The 16,657-nt window shown below is 58.6% G+C and overlaps 1 protein-coding gene across 4 annotated transcripts in view; it reads right to left on the bottom strand.

The window, feature by feature from the left end:
- LOC135287339 (tenascin-X-like) overlaps positions 1 to 14,249 on the bottom strand; it is a 36,547-nt gene extending 22,298 nt beyond the window's left edge. For 3 of the 4 annotated variants that reach the window (XM_064400678.1, XM_064400679.1, XM_064400681.1), the window contains exons 1-16: positions 14,230 to 14,249; positions 12,909 to 13,159; positions 11,731 to 11,955; positions 10,839 to 10,951; positions 10,140 to 10,293; positions 8,752 to 9,426; positions 8,271 to 8,360; positions 7,631 to 7,924; positions 6,658 to 7,014; positions 5,908 to 6,264; positions 4,670 to 5,026; positions 3,699 to 4,058; positions 2,709 to 3,053; positions 2,074 to 2,433; positions 1,118 to 1,462; positions 520 to 879 (exon numbers count right to left, since the gene is read on the bottom strand). In XM_064400678.1, the coding sequence (XP_064256748.1) occupies positions 520 to 879; positions 1,118 to 1,462; positions 2,074 to 2,433; positions 2,709 to 3,053; positions 3,699 to 4,058; positions 4,670 to 5,026; positions 5,908 to 6,264; positions 6,658 to 7,014; positions 7,631 to 7,924; positions 8,271 to 8,360; positions 8,752 to 9,426; positions 10,140 to 10,293; positions 10,839 to 10,951; positions 11,731 to 11,955; positions 12,909 to 13,155 (4,639 nt within the window). In that variant the 5' untranslated portion in view covers positions 13,156 to 13,159; positions 14,230 to 14,249. The remainder of the gene's footprint in view (positions 1 to 519; positions 880 to 1,117; positions 1,463 to 2,073; positions 2,434 to 2,708; positions 3,054 to 3,698; positions 4,059 to 4,669; positions 5,027 to 5,907; positions 6,265 to 6,657; positions 7,015 to 7,630; positions 7,925 to 8,270; positions 8,361 to 8,751; positions 9,427 to 10,139; positions 10,294 to 10,838; positions 10,952 to 11,730; positions 11,956 to 12,908; positions 13,160 to 14,229) is intronic. The other variant, XM_064400680.1, reaches the window with a different exon arrangement.
- Between the last annotated feature and the right edge of the window lie 2,408 nt (positions 14,250 to 16,657).

Raw genomic sequence — 16,657 nt, 5'->3', positions numbered from 1 at the left:
TTGGATGGTCCATCCATCCATCCATCCATCCATCCATCCATCCATCCATCCGTCCGTCCGTCCTTCTTCCCATCACACACTCAACGTACAACACTACCTCCTAGACACTTCCATATCAATCTCTTTGTCTCTTTCTAATCACATGGCTTGATGCCTTCACCCTTCCCACCCCATTTCCCCTGGACAATCTTTCATTCATCCATTATTCAATCCATCCTTCATGGACAGAGGATGAGGGAAGCATGGCAGGATAGATGGCTGCATGACAATAGATGGATGATGGTGATGGTGATGCATGGTAGAGGAAGATGATGAATGACAGTAGATAATGATGGTTGGTGCTGCTGATGCTGGATGGATGGATGATGGAAGGGGCAAGTGAATAGGTTGGTGGAAGGGTTGATGGTTGATCAGATGGTGCTGAGTCAATGGCTGCTCGCTGGTGAGTATGTGATGGGCATGGGATCCCTTGATGCCTCCATTTTGTGATTCTCCCATCCCTTTGACCTTCAGCCTCACCTGTGACAGTGTCGGCAGAGACACGGTCAATCCTTTTGCCTCCACGCAGCCCATAGAGGTGGAAGCGGTACCGATGGGACGGGGACAAGCCAGGCACTGTCACCGAGCGAGACCCCCCATCAACAGGCAGGGCCCGGGGCTGGCCCTGGGCATCCCGGTACTGCAGCATGAAGGAGTCAAAGGAGCCACTGGGGACAGTCCAGTGCAGCTGCACAGAGCTGGGAGTGACGCTCAAGACCCTCAGGTCTTCCAGCACTGCCTTTGCTGGAGTGGCCTCAGATGGGGGGGCCTCAGTTTGGGGTTTCTCATGCCGCGGTTCCGCTGTGGGCAGGGGCAGTTCCTCTGGCTCTTCTGCAGCTCCTATGGAGAAGGGATGTTGATGGCTGCTTACATCCAAACATCCATCCATCCACACTTCCACATTTTCTTATTCTTGACCATTCATTCTGGCTTCCATCATCCATCCATCCATCCATCCACTCCTCCACCACTCATTCCTTCCTCCAAACACCCATTCCTCCCTCTCATCACCATTTTATGTCTCCATTTATCCAATATTCTTCATCCATTCTTATACCCAGACTTCCTCCCCCCTTACCTGTCATGACCTCGGTGGAAATGTGGTCAATCTTCTTCCTGCCCCTCAGCCCATAGAGATGGAAGCGGTACCGCTGGGAAGGGGACAGCCCTGGCACCATCACTGAGCGGGACTCTCCATCGATTGGCAGGGCCTGGGGCTGGCCCTGGGCATCCCGGTACTGTAGTGTGAAAGAGTCAAAGGAGCCCTCTGGGACGTTCCACTGCAGCTGCACAGAGTCGGCTGTGACACCGGAGACTCTCAGCTCCCCCAGCACAGCTCTTGCTGGGAGTGCCTCAGATGCAGGGGACTCAGTTTTGGGCTTCTCCTGTTGGGGCTCCTCTGAGGGCAAGGGTTCTTCACTGGCTGCATTGGAGAGATGGTAATGGGCACTGGCATTCATGTGTCCCTCCAAATGTCCATCCCACCACCCACCAACCAATCCATCCATCCATTCACCCATGTGTCTCTCATTGGATGGTCCATCCATCCATTCGTCCGTCCGTCCGTCCGTCCTTCTTCCCATCACACACTCAACATACAACACTACCTCCTAGACACTTCCATATCAATCTCTTTGTCTCTTTCTAATCACATGGCTTGATGCCTTCACCCTTCCCACCCCATTTCTCCTGGACAATCTTTCATTCATCCATTATTCAATCCATCCTTCATGGATAGAGGATGAGGGAAGCATGGCAGGATAGATGGATGCATGACAATAGCAGGATGATGGAGATGGAGATAAATGGTAGATGAAGATGATGCTTGACAATGGATAATTGATGGGTGGTGCTGCTGATGCTGGATGGATGGATGGATGATGGAAGGGGCAAGTGAATAGGTTGGTGGAAGGGTTGATGGTTGGTCAGATGGCGCTGAGTCAATGGCAGCTCACTGGTGAGTATGTGATGGGCATGGGATCTCTTGATGCCTCCATTTTGTGATCCTCCCATCCCTTTGACCTTCAGCCTCACCTGTGACAGTGTCGGCAGAGACACGGTCAATCCTTTTGCCTCCACGCAGCCCATAGAGGTGGAAGCGGTACCGATGGGACGGGGACAAGCCAGGCACTGTCACCGAGCGAGACCCCCCATCAACAGGCAGGGCCCGGGGCTGGCCCTGGGCATCCCGGTACTGCAGCATGAAGGAGTCAAAGGAGCCACTGGGGACAGTCCAGTGCAGCTGCACAGAGCTGGGGGTGACGCTCAAGACCCTCAGGTCTTCCAGCACTGCCTTTGCTGGAGTGGCCTCAGATGGGGGGGCCTCAGTTTGGGGTTTCTCATGCCGCGGTTCCTCTGTGGGCAGGGGCAGTTCCTCTGGCTCTTCTGCAGCTCCTATGGAGAAGGGATGTTGATGGCTGCTTACATCCAAACATCCATCCATCCACACTTCCACATTTCCTTATTCTTCACCATTCATTCTGGCTTCCATCCATCCATCCATCCATCCATCCATCCATCCATCCATCCATCCATCTATCCATCCATCCACTCCTCCACCACTCATTCCTTCCTCCAAACACCTATTCCTCCCGCTCATCACCATTTTATGTCTCCATTTATCCAATATTCTTCATCCATTCTTATACCCAGACTTCCTCCCCCCTTACCTGTCATGACCTCGGTGGAAATGTGGTCAATCTTCTTCCTGCCCCTCAGCCCATAGAGATGGAAGTGGTACCGCTGGGAAGGGGACAGCCCTGGCACCATCACTGAGCGGGACTCTCCATCGATTGGCAGGGCCTGGGGCTGGCCCTGGGCATCCCGGTACTGTAGTGTGAAAGAGTCAAAGAAGCCCTCAGGGACGTTCCACTGCAGCTGCACAGAGTCGGGTGTGACACTGGTGACCTTCAACTCCCCCAGCACAGCTCTTGCTGGGAGTGTCTCAGATGCTGGGGACTCAGTTTTGGGCTTCTCCTGCTGGGGCTCCTCTGAGGGCAAGGGTTCTTCACTGGCTGCATTGGAGAGGAAATTGTAAAAAGCAAGGGCATCCACATGTCACTCCAAATGTCCATCCCACCACGCACCAACCAATCTATCCATTCACCCATTTGTCCATCCATTCGATCATCCATCCATCCATCCATCCATCCATCCATCCATCCATCCATCCATCCATCCATCCATCCATCCATCCATCCATTCTTCCCATCACACACTCAACATACAACACTATCTCCTAGACAATTCCATATCAATCTCTTTGTCTCTTTCTAATCACATCTCTCCTTGCCTTTACCCTTCCCACTCCCATTTCCCATGGACAATCTTTCATTCATCCATCATTCAATCCATTCATCATGGATAGAGGATGAGGGAAGCATGGCAGGATAGATGGATGCATGATAATTGATGGATGATGGTGATGGAGATACATGGTAGAGGAAGATGATGGGTGACAAGGGATAATTGATGGTTGCTGTTGCTGATGGTGGATTGTTGGATGATGGAAGGGGCAAGTGAATAGGTTGGTGGAAGGGTTGATGGTTGATCAGATGGTGCTGAGTCAATGGCTGCTTGCTGGTGAGTATGTGATGGGCATGGGATCCCTTGATGCCTCCATTTTGTGATCCTCCCATCCCTTTGACCTTCAGCCTCACCTGTGACAGTGTCGGTAGAGACATGGTCAATCCTTTTGCCTCCACGCAGCCCATAGAGGTGGAAGCGGTACCGATGGGACGGGGACAAGCCAGGCACTGTCACCGAGCGAGACCCCCCATCAACAGGCAGGGCCTGGGGCTGGCCCTGGGCATCCCGGTACTGCAGCATGAAGGAGTCAAAGGAGCCACTGGGGACAGTCCAGTGCAGCTGCACAGAGCTGGGGGTGACGCTCAAGACCCTCAGGTCTTCCAGCACTGCCTTTGCTGGAGTGGCCTCAGATGGGGGGGCCTCAGTTTGGGGTTTCTCATGCTGTGGTTCCTCTGTGGGCAGGGGCGGTTCCTCTGGCTCTTCTGTAGCTCCTTTGGAGAGGGGATGGTGATGACTGTGGAAATGCCTGTGTCCCTCCAAATGTCCATCCCACTACTTACCAGACCGTCCATCCATCCATCCATCCATCCATCCATCCATCCATCCATCCATCCATCCCAACCTCCACCCAAATCCATTGAGCTCTCGTTCTTGCTTCCTACATCCCTCCACACCTCTGTTCCTTCCGACCCCATTTCCCATGGACAATCTTCTGTTCATTTGTCCATCTATCATTGACAGATGAAGTGGATGGAAGAACAGATGGATGGAAGATGACTGATGAATGATGATAATGATTTATAAATTATGATGATGGCAGTAGTGCTCATACATGGTAGATAAAAATTATGGATTATAATGATAGATAATAAATGGATGATGATGATGATGATGATGATGGTGATGATAGTGGATGGCAAATGTTGGTCAGCAGGACAGTGGAAGGGTCAATGGTTGATTGGACAATGCCCATGTCAGTGGATGCTCACTGACATTTGGGGATGGAATGGGAGTGGGATCTCTTGCCATCCATCCATCCATCCATCCATCCATCCATCCATCCATCCATCCATCCATCCATGTCACTGACCTCCCATCTCACCTGTGATAATGTCAATAGAGACACGGTCAGTCTTCTTCCTGCCCCTCAGCCCATAGAGGTGGAAGCGGTACCGGCGGGATGGGGACAGCCCTGGCACCGTCACCGATCGGGACCCTCCATGAATGGGCAGGGCCTGGGGCTGGCCCTGGGCATCCCGGTACTGTAGTGTGAAAGAGTCAAAGGAGCCCTCAGGGACACTCCACTGCAGCTGGACAGAGTCAGGTGTGACACTGGAAACTCTCAGCTCCTCTAGCACCGCCTGCACCATGGGGGCCTCAGATGGGGGCTTCTCAGTTTGAAGTTTCTCATGTTTTTGCTCTTCTGAGGGAAGGAGTATCTCCTCGGGCTCTTCTGCGCCTGCAATGGATGATGGCATGGCAATCCCTGTGGCCCTCCAATCATCCATCCCCCTGCCCACCAATCAATGCATACATCCTTCCATCTACACTTTTATCTGCAGGACTATTCATTCCAGCACTCATCATATATCCGTCCATGTAACTACAGTTCATACCAAGCACATTTTCCTTCAACTCCTTTAATCTCACCATGCATTAGGTCATCCAACTACCCCCCCCCACTGATCTGACATGTAAAACCACGGTCAAACTGCTCCAACAGCTATCATCCATTATCCATCTTCATCCATTCATTTATCCATCCACCTTGTTTCCTTCAGTCAGTCCTTGAATACAACCCTATTTGAATATGGTTTGAATACAGTCTTACACCCCTGTTCCCCTATAATCACACCCTCACTCAGGGCAAAAACCAGCCATGGGCTCAGCTGCATGTGCACCTGTCCAGACATGTGTCCTTCAGCATTCATCCATCCAATCCACCCAGGAGGCCACCCTCCATCGATATATCATCCATCACTATCCATGCATTCCCCACCATCCCCCTACCCTTCAATCTACCCAACCAACTAACTCACTCAGGAACCACCATTCATTTTCAATCATCCACCCATTCCTCATCTCTTCCTCTGTCCATTCAACAATCCATCCATCAATGCATCCATGTCTCACCTTAACTGTGCATCTATCCATGCAATCCATCCAAACACCATCCATCCATCCATCCATCCATCCATCCATCCATCCATCCATCCATCCATCCATCCATCCTCCATCTTTCCACTCCTGCACCTCTCTACCCCTTCCTTCACCCACCCATACCCTCATCCCTTAATCCCTCCCTCTATGGACCCTTACCCCCCTGACCTTCTCCCTCACCTGTCACAGCCTCAGTGGATACATGGTCAATCTTCTTCCTACCCTGCAGCCCGTAGAGGTGGAAGCGGTACCGGTGAGATGGGGACAGCCCTGGCACCATCACTGAGTCTGACCTCCCGTCGATGGGCAGGGCCTGGGGCTGGCCCTGGGCATCCCGGTACTGCAGCGTGAAGGAGTCAAAGGAGCCACTGGGGACAGTCCAGTGCAGCTGCACAGAGCTGGGTGTGACACTGGAGACTCTCAGCTCTCCCAGCACCGCCTGCAGAAGGGGTGCCTCAGATGCTGGGGACTCAGTTCGAGGTTTTTTATGTTGGGGCTTCTGTGAGGGCAGGGGCTGCTCCTCTGTCTCTGCTGCAGCTGTGGTGGACAGTGGATAGTGATGGGTGTGGGAATGGCAGTGTCCATGCAAACATCCACCACCCACCAACCAACCCATCCATTCATTCACAAACATACCATACACCTTTTCCTTCAACTTGTTCTTTAATCTCACCTTGTACTGGGTCATCCAACCACCCAGTCACTGCTCTGATATGTCAAACCACCAAGAAAATGCCCCCAACAACTATGATGCTCCATCCATCCATCCATCCATCCATCCATCCATCCATCCATCCACTCTTGCACCTCCTCCACGTCTTCCTCAACCCACCCAATCCTCCATCCCTTGATCCCTCCATCTTTCCACCTACCCATCATTCTTCATCCATCCATCTACCCACCCTCCCCCCTCTGACCATTCTCCCTTACCTGTCATGGTCTCGGTGGAGACATGATCAATCTTCTTCCTGCCCCTCAGCCCATAGAGGTGGAAGCGGTACCGGCGGGATGGGGACAGCCCTGGCACCGTCACTGAGTGGGACTCTCCATCAACAGGCAGGGCCTGGGGCTGGCCCTGGGCATCCCGGTACTGCAGCATGAAGGAGTCAAAGGAGCCCTCGAGGATGCTCCACTGCAGTTGCACAGAGTCGGGGCTGATGCTGGTGACTCTCAGCTCCCCCAGTGCTGCCTGTGCTGGGGATGCATCAGATGCAGGGGCCTCAGTTTGGGATTTCTCATGTTGGGGCTCCTCTGAGGGCAAGGACAGCTCCTCTGGCTCTTCTGCAGCTGTGATGGAGAGGGGATGGTGATAGGTGTGTCCATCCAAACACCCATCCACACTTTCATGTCCTGGATCATTCATTCTGGCTTTCATCGTCATCTCATCCATTTAAGCACGGTTCTTTGCAGGCACCTTTCCTTTCAATTGATTCTTTAACGTCTCACTCATTTGGATCATCCAGCAACCTAACCACTGATTCGATACATCAAACCTCCAGCAAATTGCCCCAACACCCATCATCCATTCACCATTGATCATCATCATCATCACCATCCATCATTACCCATCATAGTCACCATCCTTCCTTCCTTCCTTCCTTCCTTCCTTCCTTCCTTCCTTCCTTCCTTCCTTCCTTCCTTCCTTCCTTCCTTCCTTCCTTCCCTCCCTCCCTCCCTCCCTCCAGCCATCTATCCACCCTATTGTGCTGTTACCTGTCCTCCATCCCCAAGCTGGTGCACTTGGGATTGGGGGAAACTGGGGACAGCTTGGGTGGACGGATGGGTGATGGATGATGGATGATGATGTGTGATGATGATGTCAGTGGGTTCTTGATAGCAGGTGAGGATAGGATGGGATATATTGATCCCTCCATCCATCATCTACTCATCCATCCACCCTCACCTGTGATGACATCAATGGAGACACGGTCAATCCTCTTCTCACCCCGCAGCCCATAGAGATGGAAGCGGTACCGGTGAGAAGGGGACAGCCCCGGCACTGTCACTGAGTGGGACCTGCCATCGATGAGCAGGGCCTGGGGCTGGCCCTGGGCATCCCGGTACTGCAGCATGAAGGAGTCAAAGGAGCCCTCAGGGACATTCCACTGCAGCTGCATGGTGCTGGGGGTGATGCTGGTGACACTGAGGTCACCCAGGACTGGCCGGGATGGACGCAGCTCTTCTGGCTCGGTTTTGACTGCAATGGAGAGGGAACAGTGTGGGCACAGGCATCTGTCTGTCCATTCACATGGCCATCCATGTTTCCCGCCCTCCCTCCATGTATCCCTCCCTTATCCCTCCATCCCCTCCTGCATTCATGTCTCCATTCATCAGGCTCTCCATCTCTCCAATCCATGTGCTATCCATCCATCCATCCATCCATCCATCCATCCATCCATCCATCCATCCATCCATCCATCCATTCCTCCTCTCTCCATCCCAGGTATCACAGAATCACAGAATCTTCTGAATTGGATGGGACCCACAAGGGTCATCAAGTGCAACACCTGCGCTCATCCCATCCATCACCCCCACATCAGTACCTGTTTTCCCCACGTCCGTCCATGGCTCCATCAGCTTCATCCCATCCATGTCCCCCCATTCCAGCACTGGCTCCTGGTTTCCACCTTCCCCTGCCCCCAGAGAGTGTGTTACAGGACAGCCCCGCCACCCCATCTCTCTCATTTCCCTCCCCAGGATGTCCTTCCCCCTGATTCCTGTATCCTCCTCCTTCTCAGGATGTCCCTTCCACCCATCCTCCCCATCTTCCCTGTTCCCCTTCTCCCATCCCTTCCATCCTACCCTCCCTGGAATGTTCCTTCCCTGTCCTGTCCCACTCCCACAATCTCCCCAACCACCTCCCTGCATTCCCCTCACTGTGATGTTCCTTTCTCCCCATTCCCCCTGTTCCTCTCTCCAGGATGTCCCTCCCCTTGTACCCTCCATCCCTGAGGCATCCTTTCCCCGCTCTCCCTCCCCAGTGTCCCCACACCCCCCTGGCTCTGTCCCCGCCGTGACATCCACCTGTGGGTCCCTGTCCTCTCCCAAGGGTTGGGTGCCGGCGCAGGATGTAGGCCAGGATGGCACGGGCCACCCCTGGCACTGTCTGGTTGCCACGGAGTGGGAAGTTGGTGGCCCGAAGGTGGCTCTCGAGACGCTGGAGCAGGGATCCACTGTACGTGGAGAGCCGGGCCACCAGGTCCTGCAGGGAGGGGATGCCTGGGGACAGTGGGGGCCACGGGGACACTGGGGACCACGGGGGTGGAGGAGACCCTGGAAAAACTGGGGACTCTGGGGACCATGGCAGCTCTGGGGACTCTGGGGGCAATGGAGACTCTGGGGACTCTGGGGACACTGAGAAATCTGGTGACACTGATGATCCTGGGAATTCTGGTGATGCTGGTGACTCTGGGGATTCTGGTGACACTGATGACCTTGCAGGTGCTGGGGATCCCAGGGACCCTCGAGCTACTGGAGATGCTGGAACCTTGTGGGGTGCTGGTGACCCCAAAGACCCGGGTGACCCCAAGGACAAGTCTGGTGATACGGGTGACACGTGTGACCCTGGGGACCCCAGTGACCCTGGGGATCCTGGGGACTCTGGGGGCCCTCGGACTGATGGTGCCACTGCTGGGGACCCCAGGGAGCCCTGAGGCGACCCCGGGGACCCCTCATAGTGAGGCACAGACGGGATGAGTGCTGTGGAACAAAGGGGACCCATGTCACCAATCTGTCACAGAGAGTCCCTGGGAGACATCCCTGTCCCAATCCCTGGGTCATCTCCACCCCTGTCCCCATGTCCATCTTACCCCCTGTATCCATGCCTATGGCTATAACCCTATCCCTCTTTCCCTGGCATCCCTGTTCCCATCCTTGTCCCCACCCCCTTGATTTTGCCATCACCATCCCCAACCCCATCCTTGTGCCAGCCCATCTCTGTTCAATGTCACACTGTCCCCATGCTGTCACCACCCCGTGACGCTCCTGATCACACATCTAGGCTGTCCCCTTAACGATGACACTGTGCTACCACTGTCTCCATGCCCATGCCAGTCCCCACCCCATCCTTGTCCTCTTGCTGTCCCTGCCCCCATGGTGACCCCATGTCATCACTGTCCCCATTCCTGTGCCATCCCCATTCCCACTGCCTGTACACCATGTCCCTGTCCCTGTCCCTATGCCACCCACCGTCCCCATGCCTTTCCTTCCATCCCCACTCCCATTCCTGTCCCTGCTGTGTCCCTAACTCCATCTCTGTGCCCGCTGCCTTGTTCCCAGGCGTCCCCACCTGTGCACAGGTGCAGGACCCCAGGCTCTCTCCATCCTCATCCCCATGCCACTCCCACCCTCACCCCTGTTCCTGTCGCCCCACCCCCTTCCCTGTTCCCTGTGGTGTCCCCAAGTGTCCCCACCTGTGCGCAGACGCAGGACCCCGGGTGCCCCCAGGTGCGGCCCCCGCCGGGCCTGGACCAGCAGCTCGAAGGGGCGGCCTGGAGACAGCCCTGTCACTGAGAAGGCAACAGCAGAGCTGGGCAGTTCGTGCGTTGTCATGGCCACAGGGTCATCCTGGGGACGGGGACAGTGTGAGGGGATGGGGGGGAAACCACGGGGACACCACGGGGAGACACTGGGGACACATTGAGGACACACTGGGGACACCTTAGGAACGTGTTGGGAACTTGAGGGACACATTGGAGACTTGTTGGGGACACAGTGAGGACAGTGTGGTGACTCATTGGGAGTGTGTTGAGGGATACATTGTGGACGCCATGGGAACACACCAGGAACGTGGTGGAGACACAACAGGGAACACTGGGGACACACTGGGACATACTGGGGTCACGTTGGGGTCATGCTGGGGGGATGCACTGGGCACATGTTTAGGACACATTGTGGGGGCTTATACACACTTGGAACACGTAGGGGATACCATTGAGGACGCCTTGGGGACACATGGGGATGATTTCAGGACATACTGGGGTCTTCCCATTGTGGCGACACGGGTGGCACTGGGGTCTTGCCCCTTCCATGTCCCTGTTCCCCTGTGTATCCCCTCCTGTCCCTGTCCCATCCCAGTGCCCCCACCCACATGTCTCCAGTGTCCTACTCACCAGGGGGACAAGTGTCACTCGGTAGCCATCAGGAGGAATGAGGGGCTGGGGCCAGGTGATGCGCAGGGACGTTGGGGTGCGGGAGGCCAATCGTGGTGTCACCCAGGGCACCTCTGAGGGGACAGTGCAGGGACACCATGGGGACACCCGTGGGATGGGGACACCACAGAGACACCCTGGGATGGGGCGTGTAGGGGATGGACACATGCTGGGAACACCCTAGGACACGCTGGGGACACAACGGGATGGGGCCACTCAGGGATGGGGCACGAGGCGGCACTGAGGGGCACTGGGAGTGGCACACAGGGACACTTGGGGACACACTGAGGTGGCACGAGAGCCCGCCTGGACGGGGAGAGCAGCGGGGGTGTACTGGGAGCACTGGGATGGGAGCACTGCAGGAACTCTGAAGGGCGCTGGCGAACACTTGAGTATGCATTGGTGCCACAGCAGGGCTGCACACAGCATTGGTGCACGCAGGAGGGGAGGAGGGGGAACACTGGGAGCGCTGAGGTGGCAGCACTGGGAAGTCACTGGAGGAGCACTGGGGGGCACCGGGAGCACTGGGCAGCCACCGACGGCACAGCAGGTACCCCTCCCATCCAGGGGCACGCGCGGGCGCCCCAGGGGGAGCACGAGGTGGGGAAGACGGGAGGTCACCGAGGGGCACTGGGGGTACCGGGGGTATCGGGGGTACCGGGGATACCGGAGGTACCGGGGGCACCGGGGGTTACCGGGGGTACCGAGGGCACCGGGGGCACTGGGGTTACCGGGGGTTACCGGGGGTACCGAGGGGCACCGAGGGGTACCGGGGTACCGGGGGTACCGGGGGGTACCGGGGCCACTGGGGGTACCGGGGGGTACCGGGTGTACCGGGGGTACCGGGACGCACCGATGTCGCAGCGCGCGCCGCCCCATCCCGGCGCGCATGCGCGCACGGCGCAGTCGGGGCCGGCGAAGCCCGGGAAGCAGCGGCAGCGGCCGCGCTCGCACCGGCCCTGGTCGCTGCAGCCGCGCGGGCACGCGGGGGGCGGGGCCGGGGGCGGGGCCTCGCCCGAGGGGGCGGGGCAGGCGCAGCCGCCGCCGGCAGGGGGCGCACAGAGCTGCACCGAGCGGCCTGGGGGGACACGGACACAGGGGTGACCCCCAACGACCCCCCAGTGACCTCCCCAGCGACCCCCAGTGAAACCCCAAAGACACCCAGCGACCCCCCAGTGACCCCCCAGCGACACCCCAGTGACCCCCCAGCGACCCCCCAGTGACCCCCAATGACACCCCAGTGACACCCCCAGTGACCCCCCAGTGACCCCCAGTGACACCCCCAGCGACCCCCCAGTGACACCCCCAGTGACCCCCAATGACACCCCGGTGACACCCCCAGCGACCCCCAGCGACTCACAGCGGCCCCCTTCTACACCCCCAATCACCTCCCACTGACCCCAGCAGTGACACCCCCAGTGACCCCCCACCGATCCCCCAGTGACCCCCCCCAGTGACCCTGATGGCTGCCAGTGACTTGCACTGGCCCCCTTTTACACCCCTAGTGACCTCCCAGTGACCCCCGCTAACCCTGGCAGTGACCCCCCCCATCACCCACCAGTGACCTCCCAGTGACCCCCCCCCAGTGATCCCTCCCACTGACACCCCCGACCCCAGCAGTGACACCCCAGTAACGTCCCACTGACCCCAGCAGTGCCACCCCAGTAACCACCCACTGACCCCAGCAGTGACACCCACTGACCCCCAGCTGGACCCCCACTGATGCCCCCAATGACCACAAGGACCATCATGACCCCAATGTCCCCACCAATAACCACCTCAGTGACTCCCCAAGGACCCCCCAATGACTCCCCAGTGACCCCCCATGTCCCGCCTGTCCCTCATTCTCGCCTGCCCCTGTGTCCCCTCCATGTCACTAATCTCTGTTACCTGTCCCAGCCTCGGGTTCTGCCATGTCCCCTCACTGTTCCCATGAGCCCCATGTTCCCCCATGTCCCCTGTGTCCCCCTCCCTGTGTTCCCCTGTCCCAGCCTGGGGCTCCCCGGTGTTCTCCCCACTTTCCCCTGTTACCTGTCCCGGCCTGGGGTCCGCCCTTGTCCCCACAGTGTCCCCTCAGTGCCTGCACGTGTCCCTCGAGCTCCCGCAGCCGCCTCAGCACATCCGCCAGCGCCGCCCCGCACGGCTCGGAGGGCGACTCGGGGGGAGACGTGGCAGGGGACACGGAGGGCGACTCGGGGGGGGACACGGAGGCGGACACTGCCTCCCCCCGCAGCGCCAGTGCCAGCAGGAGGAGCCGCAGTTCCAGGGTCACCGGCATCGTCCTGGGGGAAAGCAGGGGGACATGGGGACACCCAGAGGGAACACGGACACCGTGGAGAGACACAGGGACAGCTGTGGGGACACCCATGGCGGGACACAGGCACACGTTGGGGGGACACAGGGACACCTGTGGAGGCAGCTAGGGCACACAGGCACAGGGAGGGACATCCATGGGGACATCCGTGGGGACACACAGGCACCAATAAAGGACATAGGGACATAGCGACGGGGACGTCCGAGGGAAACAACCCACGGGGAGGAGGGGGAGACACCCTGGGGTCACACATGAAGCACAGGGGACACCGGTGGGGGGATGCAGGGGGACAGGGACATCTTGGAGGACACCCCAGTGACACAGAGGGGGAAGAGAGACATCCGTAGGGGACACCCATACACAGTGGGGACACCACTGGGGACATCCTCGGGGATACATGCACACCAGCAGGGGACACAGGAACATCTCTGGAGACACCTGAGGGACACGGCGACACACACGAGGGGGGCACAGGGAGACCCGTGGCAACACAGGCACAGTTGTGGGGGACATGAGGGACACCCGGGGGACATTCCTGCAGACACACAGACATCCCAAACCACAGCACCTCCCAGTAACCCCCAGTGACTCTCCAGTCACCTCCAGTGACCCGCTCAGTAACTCCCGGTGATTCCCAGTCCCCCTCAGTCCCCCAATTCCCACGGTTCCCCCAGAGCCGCCCATGGAGCCCCCCGGTGCAACCCAGTTCCTCCAGTCTCCCACAGTGCCCCCCAGTTCCCCCAGTACCTTCCCAGTCCCTCCCCACTTCCCCCAGCGGCCCCCCGGTTCCCCCCAGTTCCCCCTGCTCCCGCAGTGCCTCCAGTTCCCCCCCGTCCCTCCCAGTCCCTCCCAGCCCCTCTCAGCTCTCCCAGTGCCCCCCAGTCCCTCCCAGTGCCCTCAATCCCCCCCAGTTTCCCCCAGTTCTCTCCGTGCCCCCAGTCCTGCCCATCCCCGCCCAGTTACCCCCCAGTTCCCCCAGTTCCCCCGGACCCTGCTGTGCCCCCAGCGCCCCCCCAGCCCCCCCGGGCGCCCCAGCACCTCCGGCCGGTCCCGCCGCGCTCTCGCTCTGGGTCGGGCGGGGTGGCCCGGGGGGGGGGGCGGGGCCGGGGGCGGGGCCTGGGCCACGCCCTCCCCGCCCCCCCCAGGGGAGCCGCCCCCGCCCGTGTTTGGGGAGTCGCCATGGAAACCAAACAACCGAGAGGGAAGGGTTCCCAGTGCTCCCAGTGACACCAGTAACGTGCCTCAGGCTGACCCCCGGCTCGCAGGAACCCCAGTGTGGTCCATCCCAGTGCTCCCAGTGACACCAGTGACACAGCACAGTCCATCCCAGTGCTCCCAGTGACACCAGTGACACAGCACAGCACATCCCAGTGACACCAGTGACACAGCACAGCACGTCCCAGTGACACCAGTGACACAGCACAGTCCATCCCAGTGCTCCCAGTGACACCAGTGACACAGCACAGCATGTCCCAGTGCTCCCAGTGACACCAGTGACACAGCACAGTCCATCCCAGTGCTCCCAGTGACACCAGTGACACAGCACAGCATGTCCCAGTGCTCCCAGTGACACCAGTGACAGCACAGTCCATCCCAGTGCTCCCAGTGACACCAGTGACACAGCACAGCACATCCCAGTGACACCAGTGACACCAGTGACAGCACAGTCCATCCCAGTGCTCCCAGTGACACCAGTGACACAGCACAGCACATCCCAGTGCTCCCAGTGACACCAGTGACAGCACACTCCATCCCAGTGCTCCCAGTGACACCAGTGACACAGCACAGCATGTCCCAGTGCTCCCAGTGACACCAGTGACAGCACAGTCCATCCCAGTGACACCAGTGACACCAGTGACACAGCACAGCATGTCCCAGTGCTCCCAGTGACACCAGTGACACAGCACAGTCCATCCCAGTGCTCCCAGTGACATCAGTGACACAGCACAGCACGTCCCAGTGACACCAGTGACACAGCACAGTCCATCCCAGTGCTCCCAGTGACACCAGTGACACAGCACAGCATGTCCCAGTGCTCCCAGTGACACCAGTGACAGCACACTCCATCCCAGTGCTCCCAGTGACACCAGTGACACAGCACAGCATGTCCCAGTGCTCCCAGTGACACCAGTGACACAGCACAGTCCATCCCAGTGCTCCCAGTGACATCAGTGACACAGCACAGCATGTCCCAGTGCTCCCAGTGACATCAGTGACAGCACAGTCCATCCCAGTGACACCAGTGACACAGCACAGTCCATCCCAGTGCTCCCAGTGACACAGCACAGCACATCCCAGTGACACCAGTGACACAGCACAGCACGTCCCAGTGACACCAGTGACACAGCACAGTCCATCCCAGTGCTCCCAGTGACACCAGTGACACAGCACAGCATGTCCCAGTGCTCCCAGTGACACCAGTGACACAGCACAGCACATCCCAGCGCTCCCAGGAGCACCAGTAACCCCAGTGCCACCTGCCCTCCAGCCCCCAGTGCTCCCAGTCACACCAGTAATATGGCTTAGCAGGACCCATTGCTCCCAGTACTGGTAGTATGGCCCATCCCAGTGACACCAGTGACACGGGAAAGCCCATCCCAGTGCTCCCAGGAGCCCCAGTACAGTCGGTGCCAGGGCTCCCAGTGACACCAGTATAGCCTCAGTGCTCCCAGTGACACCAGTAATGCGGCACAGCTCACCCCAGTCCTCCCAGTGACACCAGCATGGCCCATTCCAGTGACACCAGCAGCCCCCAAAACCCCAGTAAGCCTAACCCGTGACTCCCCGTAGCACATCCTGATGCTCCCAGTGACACCAGTAACACGGCACAGTCCACCCCAGTGCTCCCAGTTACACCAGTGTAGTCTGTCCAAATGCTCCCAGTAACACCAGTACTGTGGCACAGCGCGACCCAGGGCTCCCAGTAACACCAGTGTGGCTCATCCCAGTGCTCCCAGTGCCCCAGCACAACCCCTCCCGGGCGTGGCCGTGACTCACTGCCCCGGCAGCAACAACAACAGCGGGGGGGCTCCTGGGGCCCCCCAAAAGGCCGGGGAGTTGGGGGGGGGGCAGCAGGCGTGGGCAGGAGCAGAGCGGGGGGAGCGCCCCGTGTCCCCCCGATACCCTCCCCTGGTCCTCGCCCTCCTCTCCCCTCCGTGTCCCCCCCACCGCGTGTCCCCCCGCCCCCGCCAAGGAATTTTCTCCATCAACACGATGAGCTCATGGCGGGGGAGGGGCGGCGGGGCCCCGCCGGGGGGGTCCCGGCCCCAGCCCCACTCCCGACGCCTTTATTGTTTGATTTATTGATTTGTTGTTGCACAGGTTTCTAGATGTATTGATTGACCTCGCACCCGGTCTCTGTCGCAGCCCGGGCCCCGAAGTCACCCCCTCCCCACGGTGTCCCCATCCCTGTTCCCCACTGCCCCTCGTCCTGCAGCGTCCTCATCCCTGTTCTCACAGTCTCCAT

Source organism: Passer domesticus, chromosome 29, assembly GCF_036417665.1.
Source record: "Passer domesticus isolate bPasDom1 chromosome 29, bPasDom1.hap1, whole genome shotgun sequence".
NCBI lineage: Eukaryota > Metazoa > Chordata > Aves > Passeriformes > Passeridae > Passer > Passer domesticus.
The sequence above is the reverse complement of the archived record's forward strand: the minus strand, read 5'-3'. Positions and strand labels throughout refer to the sequence as shown.